The 16991-nt window shown below is 43.2% G+C and overlaps 5 protein-coding genes across 5 annotated transcripts; 3 read left to right on the top strand and 2 right to left on the bottom strand.

The window, feature by feature from the left end:
- The first annotated feature begins 129 nt into the window (after nucleotides 1-129).
- Nucleotides 130-1701, top strand: LOC135810748 (uncharacterized). Its single transcript, XM_065324213.1, has 2 exons — nucleotides 130-629; nucleotides 1041-1701. Exons 1-2 carry the CDS (start codon nucleotides 242-244, stop codon nucleotides 1049-1051), a joined length of 399 nt encoding a protein of 132 aa, XP_065180285.1. The 5' UTR covers nucleotides 130-241; the 3' UTR covers nucleotides 1052-1701.
- A 2160-nt stretch (nucleotides 1702-3861) lies between these two features.
- LOC135808890 (uncharacterized) lies at nucleotides 3862-5809 on the bottom strand. The gene is made up of 3 exons (XM_065322130.1): nucleotides 5593-5809; nucleotides 4873-5294; nucleotides 3862-4439 (listed from the first exon to the last, which is right to left on the bottom strand). Exons 1-3 carry the CDS (start codon nucleotides 5649-5651, stop codon nucleotides 4429-4431), a joined length of 492 nt encoding a protein of 163 aa, XP_065178202.1. The 5' UTR covers nucleotides 5652-5809; the 3' UTR covers nucleotides 3862-4428.
- A 1348-nt stretch (nucleotides 5810-7157) lies between these two features.
- On the top strand, nucleotides 7158-9300 carry LOC135810749 (uncharacterized). Its single transcript, XM_065324215.1, has 3 exons — nucleotides 7158-7538; nucleotides 7825-8240; nucleotides 8652-9300. Exons 1-3 carry the CDS (start codon nucleotides 7480-7482, stop codon nucleotides 8660-8662), a joined length of 486 nt encoding a protein of 161 aa, XP_065180287.1. The 5' UTR covers nucleotides 7158-7479; the 3' UTR covers nucleotides 8663-9300.
- Nucleotides 9301-11483: 2183 nt separating this feature from the next.
- On the bottom strand, nucleotides 11484-13430 carry LOC135808891 (uncharacterized). Its single transcript, XM_065322132.1, has 3 exons — nucleotides 13215-13430; nucleotides 12495-12916; nucleotides 11484-12061 (listed from the first exon to the last, which is right to left on the bottom strand). The coding sequence occupies exons 1-3, from the start codon at nucleotides 13271-13273 to the stop codon at nucleotides 12051-12053; spliced, it is 492 nt and encodes a 163-aa protein (XP_065178204.1). The 5' UTR covers nucleotides 13274-13430; the 3' UTR covers nucleotides 11484-12050.
- A 1418-nt stretch (nucleotides 13431-14848) lies between these two features.
- On the top strand, nucleotides 14849-16927 carry LOC135810750 (uncharacterized). Its single transcript, XM_065324216.1, has 3 exons — nucleotides 14849-15160; nucleotides 15447-15862; nucleotides 16274-16927. The coding sequence occupies exons 1-3, from the start codon at nucleotides 15102-15104 to the stop codon at nucleotides 16282-16284; spliced, it is 486 nt and encodes a 161-aa protein (XP_065180288.1). The 5' UTR covers nucleotides 14849-15101; the 3' UTR covers nucleotides 16285-16927.
- The last annotated feature ends 64 nt before the right edge of the window (nucleotides 16928-16991 follow it).

Genomic DNA, 16991 nt, shown 5'->3' on the forward strand with positions numbered 1-16991 from the left:
TATCTATTCGCTTAACTTTTGTCATTGAAATATTTTTGATGATTACCACCCTTGTGTTGCTAGTAATTCGTATTATTCATTGGTTCTTTCACTTGATGAGAAAGCAAGAAGACTTGTTTAGGCAGTTCTAGAGTCCTGATGATCGTGTGTAAGAGCTTGAAGTTGCAGTTATTTCTTATTGAAGTTGATATTGGTGTGGTGTCTCTATTGCAGGCCTACAGAAGCTATTGTGTATGGTAGCATGACGTGCCATAACCGTAGCGATGTCAATCAGATCTTACATCAGGAGGACTACACCAATGGACAGTTTGCCTTCTTCCAATTCGGACGCGACATAGCCAACAACGAGTATTACCCGAACATGGAGTGTAACTTGGATTACAGCGCCGTTGGTGGTCGTCCGGTGAGCGTCATCTTCCATCCATGTACCCTGCCTATTGGAAATACATGCAGTCAGGATTCATTGACGGTCAGCACTGCTGCATCCAATCCACACACTGTGGTCTGCTCCGACGATCCAGCTGCTGAACCAGGCGTGATCGATTCTGGTGCTTCCACCATGTCCATTAAGTTCCTCACTGACGCGAGTGGGCAGACAGTTGGATGCGCAGGATTCATGTGGGGCGTCCGTAAGTAAAACTATTCTATTTCTTGTAATACACAGAGGACAGTCGTAACCCCTCTTGGCTTACCCAAGCCTATTCGGAAAACGAAAAGGAATCGAGCCATCATCACCCAGGTTCCTTGTGGAGTTAAGGTTCGATAAATCCGAGAGCTGCTCCCTGCAATTGACTGTTGTTATAATTCTGTGATTCGCTCGTGATACATAATTATACACAGTACATGTTCGATGAGCTAGTCGGGTCTCATCGCAACTGTCATTGTCCTGCCGTCAACATGCACTAAGCCACTAACATGCAATGGTGCAATAATATTATTGTATGCTAATGTTTGTACAGAAATTCCGAGTTTTGTCGTTCACTAGCCACTGTTGGTAAACGTTGTGTCTTGTTCCGTTTCTATGTGTTGCATTGCCTCAGCTCCGTCCTAAACTACTTCAGTAGAGAGGCTCAAAAGGCATCGTGCAAACCTGCCACTACACGGAGCACCGAGGCATCCTGTCTCAATCACCATGCAAAGCTGAATCATGTTGTTTGCATTTGTATAGAAGCATCATAATTGACACATTTAGAACCAAAATATTCTTTCCAACCAATCTGTGTACCTTTCATTCCAGCCTCCGCCCTAACTCCTCTTTTTATTCCATGGATACGTACAATTTATGTATACACAATCCCAGTAGCATGCATGACATAAACATACAATCATGTATTATGATGTAATCATGTAGCGTGTATTATGATGTACTTCGAGTATGCATCTTGTTCTTTCTTTAACATGTAGCGAACATGATTGCCCCTGGATTGCTCCTGAATTTTTGTCACTGTGCCTTTGAAATTCTAATATACGGGTAGATGTACCGGTATTGTAGTATACATGTTTGTCTTCCAAGGCACGTTTGATGGTAATTCATGTACAGTACTTTGTATTTGCATCCCAGTCACTGAGTGAAAACTATACTTTTGCATTCCATATTTCCTCCTTTCGCTTTGCAAGCAATAATTATACTTGATGTTTCTTTCATTTGATTCCGTTCAGCAATCTGATCTGATGAAGAATACCTGTATGTAGTACTGGTGACGCGATATGACAGGGAAGAGTGTTGTGTTGGGCATGTGTTGACCGGACTACATGTATACTGCAGAGTGGGCTGTACCTCCTGGACAGCTAGCCGTTTCCACTTTGTTAGGTCTCATCAGCATGTGTAGGGGGGGGGGGGGGAGGGGGGGGGGAGGATTCTGAACTGCATGTTGAGTATGTTGAAGCCATATTTTCTAAGACTTCCCCAGTCAGATGTTATATCTCTGTGCACATGATACTCGAAGCCCGAAGCCGGAAACGATTGAAACGATACTAAACTCATACCAACATCTTCTAAAACGTTTGTTTGTGCTGTATTTGAGATTTCAAAGCAATGAAAGAATTCCCATGCAAATTGATCATCAACCAGTGTCCCGGTCAGTTTACCGTTACCCGTGCGTCCTCCTGTTGTAAAAGATAGTGAATTGTGTTACCCTTGAGATGAAGCAAGCAGCTGAAAGGGAGAGATCGATAGATACATAGATACTAGGCAGGTGTCCACTATAATCCTCAGGCTGCGTATAGTGCATGGTTGGTTGGTATACTATATTTTACTTCGCAAGAATGAACTGGCGTTTCTGCCTACTTGCAGGGACAAGTGAATTGAAGCTCTCACAGAATGACGAAGAAAGGAAATACTTATGACATGAGAGTGCGAAACATGCAAGCATAATAGAGAGAGCGTTGTAAATGGGAATTATCATAAAGGATTTCGAAATACGAAAGTATTCAAATATTCGGATGGAGAGCCAAGGATTGAAGTTGAAAAAATTAATAGGGGACCATAAGTTTACAAGTGTACAAGATGTGATGCAGCTAGGCAGCTAAGCATCTGGTCATTGAATGTCAATATCACATAAGTCAGTTTTGTGCTAATTGTTGCATGTTCTGACTCACCATTATCTTGCTTATAATCGCTAGTTCTGGACAAAACAGATAACTTGTAAACTTATGGTCCTCTCTTTTCTAATATTCAAATAGTGGTATGGATTTTGACATGAAGAAGTAGGTTCTCTATGGTCGGTGGACAGGCCCAGCAATAAAATTCTCACACAGCAAGCGTGGTACAACCAAGTCCTTCTTTGTTATTACTCAGAGTTTTGGGTTCGAAATAATCTTCAGAAACCTACCAAAGATAGCCATATGTTAGTCATATACAATAAACATGCACACAGTACATGAACATATCTGAGAAAGTGGGTAGAGGCGATAAATATACAGTTTCAGTAGCGCAAAGGAAAGTCAGCTCAATTGATAGCTAATCCTGTCTGAATAAAAGGAGCGAGGTGATCTCCATAATTAATGACACAGAGCCTATAGGTTCCAGCTCAGCAACACGACAGACGGCAAGCACATGAGTTTGAGATTGTGTGTGTGTGTGTTGAAGTTTATTTTAACGTCGCAACACAAACAGGCGGTGTCGCCTCCTTTCATGAATATAGAGGGGAGGTGTATTCGCTGGGTTGGGAGGCGGGATTAGGAGTAGCGATCGGGACTGGCTTGATCGGGCGCGGGAGAGATGGGTGCGGTTTGGGGCTCATCGCTCACGCGTTGTGCAAGCCTTGGCTTTTGTTGTCATTTTGTCGATCTCTTGGCAGGGGTGATACTGTTTTCTGATTCTGATAGTCACTTCATGGCCTCCCATGGGTAGTATGCAACTTTGGTGCTTGGGGATTCCGGGGCTCGAGGCTGGCCGGTGACGGGATGAATCCTATGCACTCAGTTTATGGGGTTCGTTTCGACAACCGCTAACACCCGATATTTCTGTATTTCTGTGTGTGTGTGTGTGTGTGTGTGTGTGTGTGTGTGTGTGTGTGTTTGTATTATTGTTATGAAAATGAACCATAACGACGTCTTTCATGCTGGCACGGCCGGGCTTGCCAAGTGAATTTCGACGTATTCCTTGTGGACTAGTGAGGGCAATCTCCACATTTCTGGCCAATGTAGGTAAGCAACACGAGGCTATAATCTTTGCGATGAGTATTGTACTGGGTTTGAATATCAATGGCACACTAACTGTTACCGGTACTAAGAGAACAGAGAACAGAGACTAAGCCGGTCTGGGACGTCAACCCTGCAGGTGATAACAGATAAGTGATAGTGAGGGATTGGGCTCTGTCACGCAGGATACTTCACTTCAACAACTTCTACAAGGAGGTGTGAGTCAGGATGACAGACTTTATTAGCATTTTGTTCAGAGATTTTAGGAATAAGGACTGTGATGATTAGATGATCAACAGCCCATGTATGATAATGTGATGACGAACACGCACTGATGATAATAACGAATTTAGCGAGCTGTGAAGATAGGAGAGGAACTTATAGGTTGGTAAATTCTGAATTCTGCTGGACACTGGTTAAGGAATTATATAAAAGACAATGGGTCAGAACTCCTCACTTAGCTTGCCAAATAACCATAATAATTATTATAGAATTTGGAAGCAAAGTAAGATTCTCCCTCACTTCGGCCAAGATCAAACTCAGAGCATGCAATGATGCAACAATGCCAAAACAGGGATACTACAATCATGTATAACGATTAGTAGAAGCGAGGCAGAGTGAATTACAAAGGGCTGTGTAGCATTAGTACGAGATCATGCACATCTTGATTTTCAAATATACTACGTTTGGTGATCTACGCTAAGGCAGTTTGATGCTTGGATGTCAGGACGTCCTCGTTCTCAACAATGCAGAGTTACGGCCATGTCTTTGAGCACCCTTCTCTTCTTATGATGGCGCTAAGGACACAGATAGCAACATGCAAAAAGCAGAGAGATAACGTTATAGATTGCCGCAAATAGGCGCATTTATATTCAGGTAATTCAACAGGTGAATTGCAGGGATAGTCAGTTTAGCAAAACATATACAGATCAATAATATAATATATTATTGCACGTGTTCTGAAATCCTCAGAAACCATGGGGCTGCAAGAGCTTCCTCAAATGCTTGAAGTCACTATTATACATTGTACAAGAAATACTGATGGGTGGCTAAGGGAAAAAAATTCGACTGGAGTGCTGCTATCGAATGTCCCCTTGATTCCTGTTACCTTCATTACCTCTGCTTTGTGTAGATCATTCATAATAATTATATTATGCATTTCACTATTCAAGTATACATTGTATACTCTCTGCTCATTGTAAATGCAGTTGAGAAGAAAACATTACTTACGGACGCCCCACAGGGACCCGGCGCAGCCCACAGTCTGCCCACTCGCGTCAGTGAGGAACTTGATGGACATGCTGGAATCACCAGTATCGATCACGCCTGGGTCAGCAGCTGGATCGTCGGAGCAGACCACAGTGTGTGGATTGGATGCAGCAGTGCTGACCGTCAATGAATCCTGACTGCATGTATTTCCAATAGGCAGGGTACATGGATGGAAGATGACGCTCACCGGACGACCACCAATGGCGCTGTAATCCAAGTTACACTCCATGTTCGGGTAATACTCATGGCTGGCTGTGTCGCGTCCGAACTGGAAAAAAGCAAAGAAGCCATTGGTGTAGTCCTCCTGATGCAGGATCTGGTTAACATCGCTGCGATTGTGACACGTCATACTTCCATAGATAATGGGGTTGGCTTCCGATGGGCTGTGTAAAAAACAATAGAGCACAGGCAATTGTTACAGGCTGCCCGCAAGACAAATAAACTCTGATGCTGATGATCAGGTACGAGTGATAACAACTGGGCAATTGTATATCCTTCTTTGTGTAATGATCATATTATTGAATAGCGAGCAATATGATTGGATGTGAAAACGAATTCATCCTGATGATCTGGGTTAGGACTGAGTACGGGGCCGAATCAATAATGGACTAAACAGTATCCGAAATACGATAGTTCGTCTAGAGATTTCACACTTATGATGTGAAGTGAAAAAAAACTCACCTTGCGGCCAATGCGACAAGGACAGCAGCCAGGATAGGAAGACAGATTTGAGGAGACATTCTGGAAAGTCGGCGTTTGAGTCGGGATTGATCAGCCAAGCGGTAATGGAATTATCAATATGCTTGAGAGCTTGGGAGGATATCTGCCAGAAATAATGGAAGCGAGCTCCTTTTATACCATCTGGAGTGGGTCACAATGCTCAAAGACTTACGCGAATGAATTGTGCCATGTGCCTGCATGCTTGCAAACACGATAGTTGGTACCTTCATCAAGAGCGGGTATTAGACTCGGAGACACGTTCCTCTGCGGATTTGTTCTCTTTGACAGGCTCCACTGATCGATACTAGTTGTTCCACCCCTAGCACGTGTGACCTTTCCCATGATACGTAAACACCAATCCTTATCTGAATGAGTAGAAGACGCATGTAAAGGCTGAACATACTCCACATTTCCCCGTCATGACATCTCGCTCGCTGTTGCCATTCTGATGCCTTCTATTCAATGACTTCTGTATTAATATTGCATTATTGCTCAGAATGTTAGCTTGGAATATCTGATGAAGCATTTTGTCCTATCCTCTCTCAAGAGACCTGTGCCAATCCCGTGGTCACACGAACTGCAAGAATTCTATGCTCTTGCCAAAGTGCCTTGGGCAATGGATACTGCGTTTTCTTCTTTCATACATTGTACATGTGTCACTATCGCATCTTTGTACTCACATAACAGTTGGTATGTTGCAAGCATAAATTTCACAATCACGAATACTGTGGTAGACACGTGGTATGTGATCTACTTGATTGGTTTCCTTTTTTCCTGAGAGGGACTCAGGTTGGTGATATAAGGAAAAATGAGCGGCGAGAGCTGTCTGATCGTGTACACAAACCAAACGAACTTCCCGTACTCTCGGGAAATTGGCAAGTAATTGCAAAGCACTCAGCACTCAGCACCCTGCGCCACTCCCGAGCACGGAAAACGCAGTTTACCTCTTAGATAACTAAGACCACTAGTATTCGGTCATTGCGACTCTTGTGATGAAGTGGAAAATCTAGCACAGTCAATTAAACTGACGTCTCTGATCATCTGTAGAGTACCTCAGGGTATGAGCGCGATGCGTGTACTCACAAATGGAGGAATTCTCCTCCTTTCGCTAAAACGTGTGTGCTGTGTTACTTGGAACGTGCTGGCACTGATGATTTTGTGGTGTGGTGATCAAACGAACCATTTCTGTATGTCTCTGGGGAGAGGGCTAAACATTGTAAACAATAATATGAAACGCTCCAAAGCACACGTAGGATGTACGTGTGTAGAGACAAATTTCACGATCTTTACAATCATTGCGAAGGACGGATGTAGGACTGAGTGACGTGGGGTTGAGCTGGAAAGAAGACTATCCTCATTCCGCAGTACACACTTTTATCTACGTGGTGTTGTCGGGACCTGACTTGGCACCTGCAATCGCATGTGTCTCTTCCAGTCTACTAGTCTCTGTGCTACCAATGTCCAGTACTTGTTTCCTGGATTGTGCAATTCCAGACTTTCACTTACATATCCCAAGGAGCTACCCTGTGCACTAACCTTCATCAAACGAGAAGCATGCATCGTACACATTATGATTGTGACATACCTCTCTGCATATCCTTTGAGATACTGTCTTTGCATCTTCCCCACTCATCTTATTACGGACATGAGAAAAGATCGAAGCAGCGCTGAATGGTTCGGTTATAATGCTAGTCGCATTGTCGCATCAGGCGTTTGGCAGCGTGTATAAAAAGACGCTAGTTTTGACTGCTATTGTCATAATTGTCCCATTTCTGTGTTGTAAGGTCAACTTGCCTCTTACCAAAATACTTCGCTATAATCCGTTCTTGAGAACTAAGAACATTCAGTATGTCTTTGAAAACCCTTCTTCCCATTCTGGTGGCTGTTCTGGTTGCAGTACTTTGCAGGTAAGTGTATTATAGACCCTCGTTTGTCACTTCCCACCTCACATTACTTTCTTTCTTTTATTATTGCATGCTATCTATTCGCTTAACTTTTGTCATTTTCATATTTTTGATGATTACCACCCTTGTGTTGCTAGTAATTCGTAGTATTCATTGGTTCTTTCACTTGATGAGAAAGCGAGAAGACTTGTTTAGGCAATTCTCTGGAGTCCTGATAATCGTGGGTAAGAGCTTGAAGTTGCAGTTATTTCTTATTGAAGTTGATATTTGTGCGGTCTGTCTATTGCAGGCCTACAGAAGCTATTGTGTATGGTAGCATGACGTGCCATAACCGCAGCGATGTCAATCAGATCTTACATCAGGAGGACTACACCAATGGACAGTTTGCCTTCTTCCAATTCGGACGCGACACAGCCAGCAACGAGTATTACCCGAACATGGAATGTAACTTGGATTACAGTGCCATTGGTGGTCGTCCGGTGAGCGTCATCTTCCATCCATGTACCCTGCCTATTGGAAATACATGCAGTCAGGATTCATTAACGGTCAGCACTGCTGCATCCAATCCACACACTGTGGTCTGCTCCGACGATCCAGCTGCTGAACCAGGCGTGATCGATTCTGGTGATTCCAGCATGTCCATCAAGTTCCTCACTGACGCGAGTGGGCAGACAGTTGGTTGCGCGGGATTCATGTGGGGCGTCCGTAAGTAATACTATTCTATTTCTTGTAATACACAGATGACAGTCGTAACCCCTCTTGGCTTACCCAAGCCTATTCGGAAAACGGAAAGGAATCGAGCCATCATCACCCAGGTTCCTTGTGGAGTCAAGGTTCGATAAATCCGAGAGCTGCTCCCTGCAATTGACTGTTGTTATAATTCTGTGATTCGCTCGTGATACATAATTATACACAGTACATGTTCGATGAGCTAGTCGGGTCTCATCGCAACTGTCATTGTCCTGCCGTCAACATGCAATAAGCCACTAACATGCAATGGTGCAATAATATTATTGTATGCTAATGTTTGTACAGAAATTCCGAGTTTTGTCGTTCACTAGCCACTGTTAGTAAACGTTGTGTCTTTTTGCGTTTCTATGTGTTGCGTTTCCTCAGCTCCGTCCTAAACTACTTCAGTAGAGAGGCTCAAAAGGCATCGTGCAAACCTGCCACTACACGGAGCACTAAGGCATCCTGTCTCAATCACCATGCAAAGCTGAATCATATCGTTTGCATTTGTATAGAAGCATCATAATTGACATATTCAGAACCAAAATTTCTTTCCAACCAATCTGTGTACCTTTCATTCCAGCTTCCGCCCTGCCTCCTCTTTCTATGTCATGTATATTTACATGCATTGACACAGAGAATACCAATAGCATGCATGACATAAACATACAATCATGTATTATGATGTAATCAAGTAGCGTGTACTATGATGTTTACAATGTACATCTTGTTCTTTCTTTAACAAAGTAGCAAACATGCTTGCCCCTGGATTGCTCCCGAATTTTTGTCACTGTGCTCTTGAAATTCTAATATACGGGTAGATGTACAGGTATTGTAGTATACATGTTTGTCTTCCAAGGCACGTTTGATGGTAATTCATGTACAGTACTTTGTATTTGCATCCCAGTCACTGAGTGAAAACTATACTTTTGCATTCCATATTTCCTCCTTTCGCTTTGCAAGCAATAATTATACTTGATGTTTCTTTCATTTGTTTCCGTTCAGCAATCTGATCTGATGAAGAATACCTGTATGGAGTACTGGTGACGCGATATGACAGTGAAGAGTGTTGTGTTGGGCATGTGTTGACCGGACTACATGTATACTGTAGAGTGGGCTGTACCTCCTGGACAGCTAGCCGTTTCCACTTTGTTAGGTCTCATCAACATGTGTAGGGGGGGGGGGGGGGAGGATTCTGAACTGCATGTTGAGTATGTTGAAGCCATATTTTCTAAGCCTTCCCCAGTCAGATGTTATATCTCTGTGCACATGATACTCGAAGCCCGAAGCCGGAAACGATTGAAACGATACTAAACTCATGCCAACATCTTCTAAAACGTTTGTTTGTGCTGTATTTGAGATTTCAAAGCAATGAAAGAATTCCCATGCAAATTGATCATCAACCAGTGTCCCGGTCAGTTTACCGTTACCCGTGCGTCCTCCTGTCGTAAAAGATAGTGAATTTTGTTGCCCTTGACATGAAGCAAGCAGCTGAGAGGGAGAGATCGATAGATACATAGATACTAGGCAGGTATCCAATATAATCCTCAGGCTGCGTATAGTGCATGGTTGGTTGGTATACTATATTTTACTTCGCAAGAATGAACTGGCACTGTTTCTGCCTACTTGCAGGGACAAGTGAATTGTCCAAGCTCTCACAGAATGACGAAGAAAGGAAATACTTATGACATGAGAGTGCGAAACATGCAAGCATAATAGAGAGAGCGTTGTAAATGGGGATTATTATACTTGTAAAGGATTTCGAAATACGAAAGTATTCAAATATTCGGATGGAGAGCCAAGGATTGAAGTTGAAAAAATTAATAGGGGACCATAAGTTTACAAGTGTAGAAGATGTGATGCAGCTAGGCAGCTAAGCATCTGGTCATTGAATGTCAGTATCACATAAGTCAGTTTTGTGCTAATTGTTGCACGTTCTGACTCACCATTATATTGCTTATAATCGCTAGTTCTGGACAAAACAGATAACTTGTAAACTTATGGTCCTCTCTTTTCTAATATTCAAATAGTGGTATGGATTTTGACATGAAGAAGTAGGTTCTCTCTGGTCGGTGGACAGGCCCAGCAATAAAATTCTCACACAGCAAGCGTGGTACAACCAAGTCCTTCTTTGTTATTACTCAGAGTTTTGGGTTCGAAATAATCTTCAGAAACCTAACAAAGATAGCCATAATGTTAGTCATATACAATACACATGCACACAGTGCATGAATATATCTGAGAAAGTGGGTAGAGGCGATAAATATACAGTTTCAGTAGCGCAAAGGAAAGTCAGCTCAATTGATAGCTAATCCTGTCTGAATAAAAGGAGCGAGGTGATCTCCATAATTAATGACACAGAGCCTATAGGTTCCAGCTCAGCAACACGACGGACGACAAGCACATGAGTTTGAGATTGTGTGTGTGTGTGTTGAAGTTTATTTTAACATCGCAACACAAACAGGCGGTGTCGCCTCCTTTCATGAATATAGAGGGAAGGTGTATTCGCTAGGTTGGGAGGCGGGATTAGGAGTAGCGATCGGGACTGGCTTAATCGGGCGCGGGAGAGATGGGTGCGGTTTGGGGCCCATCGCTCACGCGTTGTGCAAGCCTTGGCTTTTGTTGTCATTATTTTGTCGATCTGTTGGCAGGAGTGACACTGTTTTCTGATTCTGATAGTCATTTCATGGCCTCCCATGGGTAGTATGCAACTTTGGTGCTTGGGGATTCCGGGGGTCGAGGCTGGCCGGTGACGGGATGAATCCTATGCACTCAGTTTATGGGGTTCGTTTCGACAACCGCTAACACCCGATGTTTCTGTGTGCGTGTGTGTGTGTGTGTGTGTGTGTGTGTGTGTGTGTGTGTGTGTGTGTGTGTGTTTGTGTTATTGTTATGAAAATGTACCCTAACGACGTCTTTCATGCTGGCACGGCCGGGCTTGCCAAGTGAATTTCGACGTATTCCTTGTGGACTAGTGATGGCAATCTCCACATTTCTGGCCAATGTAGGTAAGCAACACGAGGCTATAATCTTTGCGATGAGTATTGTACTGGGTTTGAATATCAATAGCACACTAACTGTTACCGGTACTAAGAGAACAGAGAAAAGAGACTAAGCCGGTCTGGGACGTCAACCCTGCAGGTGATAACAGATAAGGGATAGTGAGGGATTGGGCTCTGTCACGCAGGGCTTCACTTCAACAACTTCTACAAGGAGGTGTGAGTCAGGATGACAGACTTTATTAGCATTGTGTTCAGAGATTTTAGGAATACGGACTGTGATGATTAGATGATCAACAGCCCATGTATAATAATGTGATGACGAACACGCACTGATGATAATAACGAATTTAGCGAGCTGTGAAGATAGGAGAAGAACTTATAGGTTGGTAAATTCTGAATTCTGCTGGACACTGGTTAAGGAATTATATAAAAGACAATGGGTCAGAACTCCTCACTTAGCTTGCCAAATAACCATAATAATTATTATAGAATTTGGAAGCAAAGTAAGATTCTCCCTCAATTCGGCCAAGATCAAACTCAGAGCATGCAATGATGCAACAATGCCAAAACAGGGATACTACAATCATGTATAACGATTAGTAGAAGCGAGGCAGAGTGAATTACAAAGGGCTGTGTAGCATTAGTACGAGATCATGCACATCTTGATTTTCAAATATACTACGTTTGGTGATCTACGCTAAGGCAGTTTGATGCTTGGATGTCAGGACGTCCTCGTTCTCAACAATGCAGAGTTACGGCCATGTCTTTGAGCACCCTTCTCTTCTTATGATGGCGCTAAGGACACAGATAGCAACATGCAAAAAGCAGAGAGATAACGTTATAGATTGCCGCAAATAGGCGCATTTATATTCAGGTAATTCAACAGGTGAATTGCAGGGATAGTCAGTTTAGCAAAACATATACAGATCAATAATATAATATATTATTGCACGTGTTCTGAAATCCTCAGAAACCATGGGGCTGCAAGAGCTTCCTCAAATGCTTGAAGTCACTATTATACATTGTACAAGAAATACTGATGGGTGGCTAAGGGAAAAAAATTCGACTGGAGTGCTGCTATCGAATGTCCCCTTGATTCCTGTTACCTTCATTACCTCTGCTTTGTGTAGATCATTCATAATAATTATATTATGCATTTCACTATTCAAGTATACATTGTATACTCTCTGCTCATTGTAAATGCAGTTGAGAAGAAAACATTACTTACGGACGCCCCACAGGGACCCGGCGCAGCCCACAGTCTGCCCACTCGCGTCAGTGAGGAACTTGATGGACATGCTGGAATCACCAGTATCGATCACGCCTGGGTCAGCAGCTGGATCGTCGGAGCAGACCACAGTGTGTGGATTGGATGCAGCAGTGCTGACCGTCAATGAATCCTGACTGCATGTATTTCCAATAGGCAGGGTACATGGATGGAAGATGACGCTCACCGGACGACCACCAATGGCGCTGTAATCCAAGTTACACTCCATGTTCGGGTAATACTCATGGCTGGCTGTGTCGCGTCCGAACTGGAAAAAAGCAAAGAAGCCATTGGTGTAGTCCTCCTGATGCAGGATCTGGTTAACATCGCTGCGATTGTGACACGTCATACTTCCATAGATAATGGGGTTGGCTTCCGATGGGCTGTGTAAAAAACAATAGAGCACAGGCAATTGTTACAGGCTGCCCGCAAGACAAATAAACTCTGATGCTGATGATCAGGTACGAGTGATAACAACTGGGCAATTGTATATCCTTCTTTGTGTAATGATCATATTATTGAATAGCGAGCAATATGATTGGATGTGAAAACGAATTCATCCTGATGATCTGGGTTAGGACTGAGTACGGGGCCGAATCAATAATGGACTAAACAGTATCCGAAATACGATAGTTCGTCTAGAGATTTCACACTTATGATGTGAAGTGAAAAAAAACTCACCTTGCGGCCAATGCGACAAGGACAGCAGCCAGGATAGGAAGACAGATTTGAGGAGACATTCTGGAAAGTCGGCGTTTGAGTCGGGATTGATCAGCCAAGCGGTAATGGAATTATCAATATGCTTGAGAGCTTGGGAGGATATCTGCCAGAAATAATGGAAGCGAGCTCCTTTTATACCATCTGGAGTGGGTCACAATGCTCAAAGACTTACGCGAATGAATTGTGCCATGTGCCTGCATGCTTGCAAACACGATAGTTGGTACCTTCATCAAGAGCGGGTATTAGACTCGGAGACACGTTCCTCTGCGGATTTGTTCTCTTTGACAGGCTCCACTGATCGATACTAGTTGTTCCACCCCTAGCACGTGTGACCTTTCCCATGATACGTAAACACCAATCCTTATCTGAATGAGTAGAAGACGCATGTAAAGGCTGAACATACTCCACATTTCCCCGTCATGACATCTCGCTCGCTGTTGCCATTCTGATGCCTTCTATTCAATGACTTCTGTATTAATATTGCATTATTGCTCAGAATGTTAGCTTGGAATATCTGATGAAGCATTTTGTCCTATCCTCTCTCAAGAGACCTGTGCCAATCCCGTGGTCACACGAACTGCAAGAATTCTATGCTCTTGCCAAAGTGCCTTGGGCAATGGATACTGCGTTTTCTTCTTTCATACATTGTACATGTGTCACTATCGCATCTTTGTACTCACATAACAGTTGGTATGTTGCAAGCATAAATTTCACAATCACGAATACTGTGGTAGACACGTGGTATGTGATCTACTTGATTGGTTTCCTTTTTTCCTGAGAGGGACTCAGGTTGGTGATATAAGGAAAAATGAGCGGCGAGAGCTGTCTGATCGTGTACACAAACCAAACGAACTTCCCGTACTCTCGGGAAATTGGCAAGTAATTGCAAAGCACTCAGCACTCAGCACCCTGCGCCACTCCCGAGCACGGAAAACGCAGTTTACCTCTTAGATAACTAAGACCACTAGTATTCGGTCATTGCGACTCTTGTGATGAAGTGGAAAATCTAGCACAGTCAATTAAACTGACGTCTCTGATCATCTGTAGAGTACCTCAGGGTATGAGCGCGATGCGTGTACTCACAAATGGAGGAATTCTCCTCCTTTCGCTAAAACGTGTGTGCTGTGTTACTTGGAACGTGCTGGCACTGATGATTTTGTGGTGTGGTGATCAAACGAACCATTTCTGTATGTCTCTGGGGAGAGGGCTAAACATTGTAAACAATAATATGAAACGCTCCAAAGCACACGTAGGATGTACGTGTGTAGAGACAAATTTCACGATCTTTACAATCATTGCGAAGGACGGATGTAGGACTGAGTGACGTGGGGTTGAGCTGGAAAGAAGACTATCCTCATTCCGCAGTACACACTTTTATCTACGTGGTGTTGTCGGGACCTGACTTGGCACCTGCAATCGCATGTGTCTCTTCCAGTCTACTAGTCTCTGTGCTACCAATGTCCAGTACTTGTTTCCTGGATTGTGCAATTCCAGACTTTCACTCACATATCCCAAGGAGCTACCCTGTGCACTAACCTTCATCAAACGAGAAGCATGCATCGTACACATTATGATTGTGACATACCTCTCTGCATATCCTTTGAGATACTGTCTTTGCATCTTCCCCACTCATCTTATTACGGACATGAGAAAAGATCGAAGCAGCGCTGAATGGTTCGGTTATAATGCTAGTCGCATTGTCGCATCAGGCGTTTGGCAGCGTGTATAAAAAGACGCTAGTTTTGACTGCTATTGTCATAATTGTCCCATTTCTGTGTTGTAAGGTCAACTTGCCTCTTACCAAAATACTTCGCTATAATCCGTTCTTGAGAACTAAGAACATTCAGTATGTCTTTGAAAACCCTTCTTCCCATTCTGGTGGCTGTTCTGGTTGCAGTACTTTGCAGGTAAGTGTATTATAGACCCTCGTTTGTCACTTCCCACCTCACATTACTTTCTTTCTTTTATTATTGCATGCTATCTATTCGCTTAACTTTTGTCATTTTCATATTTTTGATGATTACCACCCTTGTGTTGCTAGTAATTCGTAGTATTCATTGGTTCTTTCACTTGATGAGAAAGCGAGAAGACTTGTTTAGGCAATTCTCTGGAGTCCTGATAATCGTGGGTAAGAGCTTGAAGTTGCAGTTATTTCTTATTGAAGTTGATATTTGTGCGGTCTGTCTATTGCAGGCCTACAGAAGCTATTGTGTATGGTAGCATGACGTGCCATAACCGCAGCGATGTCAATCAGATCTTACATCAGGAGGACTACACCAATGGACAGTTTGCCTTCTTCCAATTCGGACGCGACACAGCCAGCAACGAGTATTACCCGAACATGGAATGTAACTTGGATTACAGTGCCATTGGTGGTCGTCCGGTGAGCGTCATCTTCCATCCATGTACCCTGCCTATTGGAAATACATGCAGTCAGGATTCATTAACGGTCAGCACTGCTGCATCCAATCCACACACTGTGGTCTGCTCCGACGATCCAGCTGCTGAACCAGGCGTGATCGATTCTGGTGATTCCAGCATGTCCATCAAGTTCCTCACTGACGCGAGTGGGCAGACAGTTGGTTGCGCGGGATTCATGTGGGGCGTCCGTAAGTAATACTATTCTATTTCTTGTAATACACAGATGACAGTCGTAACCCCTCTTGGCTTACCCAAGCCTATTCGGAAAACGGAAAGGAATCGAGCCATCATCACCCAGGTTCCTTGTGGAGTCAAGGTTCGATAAATCCGAGAGCTGCTCCCTGCAATTGACTGTTGTTATAATTCTGTGATTCGCTCGTGATACATAATTATACACAGTACATGTTCGATGAGCTAGTCGGGTCTCATCGCAACTGTCATTGTCCTGCCGTCAACATGCAATAAGCCACTAACATGCAATGGTGCAATAATATTATTGTATGCTAATGTTTGTACAGAAATTCCGAGTTTTGTCGTTCACTAGCCACTGTTAGTAAACGTTGTGTCTTTTTGCGTTTCTATGTGTTGCGTTTCCTCAGCTCCGTCCTAAACTACTTCAGTAGAGAGGCTCAAAAGGCATCGTGCAAACCTGCCACTACACGGAGCACTAAGGCATCCTGTCTCAATCACCATGCAAAGCTGAATCATATCGTTTGCATTTGTATAGAAGCATCATAATTGACATAATTATTCAGAACCAAAATTTCTTTCCAACCAATCTGTGTACCTTTCATTCCAGCTTCCGCCCTGCCTCCTCTTTCTATGTCATGTATATTTACATGCATTGACACAGAGAATACCAATAGCATGCATGACATAAACATACAATCATGTATTATGATGTAATCAAGTAGCGTGTACTATGATGTTTACAATGTACATCTTGTTCTTTCTTTAACAAAGTAGCAAACATGCTTGCCCCTGGATTGCTCCCGAATTTTTGTCACTGTGCTCTTGAAATTCTAATATACGGGTAGATGTACAGGTATTGTAGTATACATGTTTGTCTTCCAAGGCACGTTTGATGGTAATTCATGTACAGTACTTTGTATTTGCATCCCAGTCACTGAGTGAAAACTATACTTTTGCATTCCATATTTCCTCCTTTCGCTTTGCAAGCAATAATTATACTTGATGTTTCTTTCATTTGTTTCCGTTCAGCAATCTGATCTGATGAAGAATACCTGTATGGAGTACTGGTGACGCGATATGACAGTGAAGAGTGTTGTGTTGGGCATGTGTTGACCGGACTACATG

This window comes from Sycon ciliatum, chromosome 2 (genome assembly GCF_964019385.1).
Source record: "Sycon ciliatum chromosome 2, ocSycCili1.1, whole genome shotgun sequence".
Classification (NCBI taxonomy): domain Eukaryota; kingdom Metazoa; phylum Porifera; class Calcarea; order Leucosolenida; family Sycettidae; genus Sycon; species Sycon ciliatum.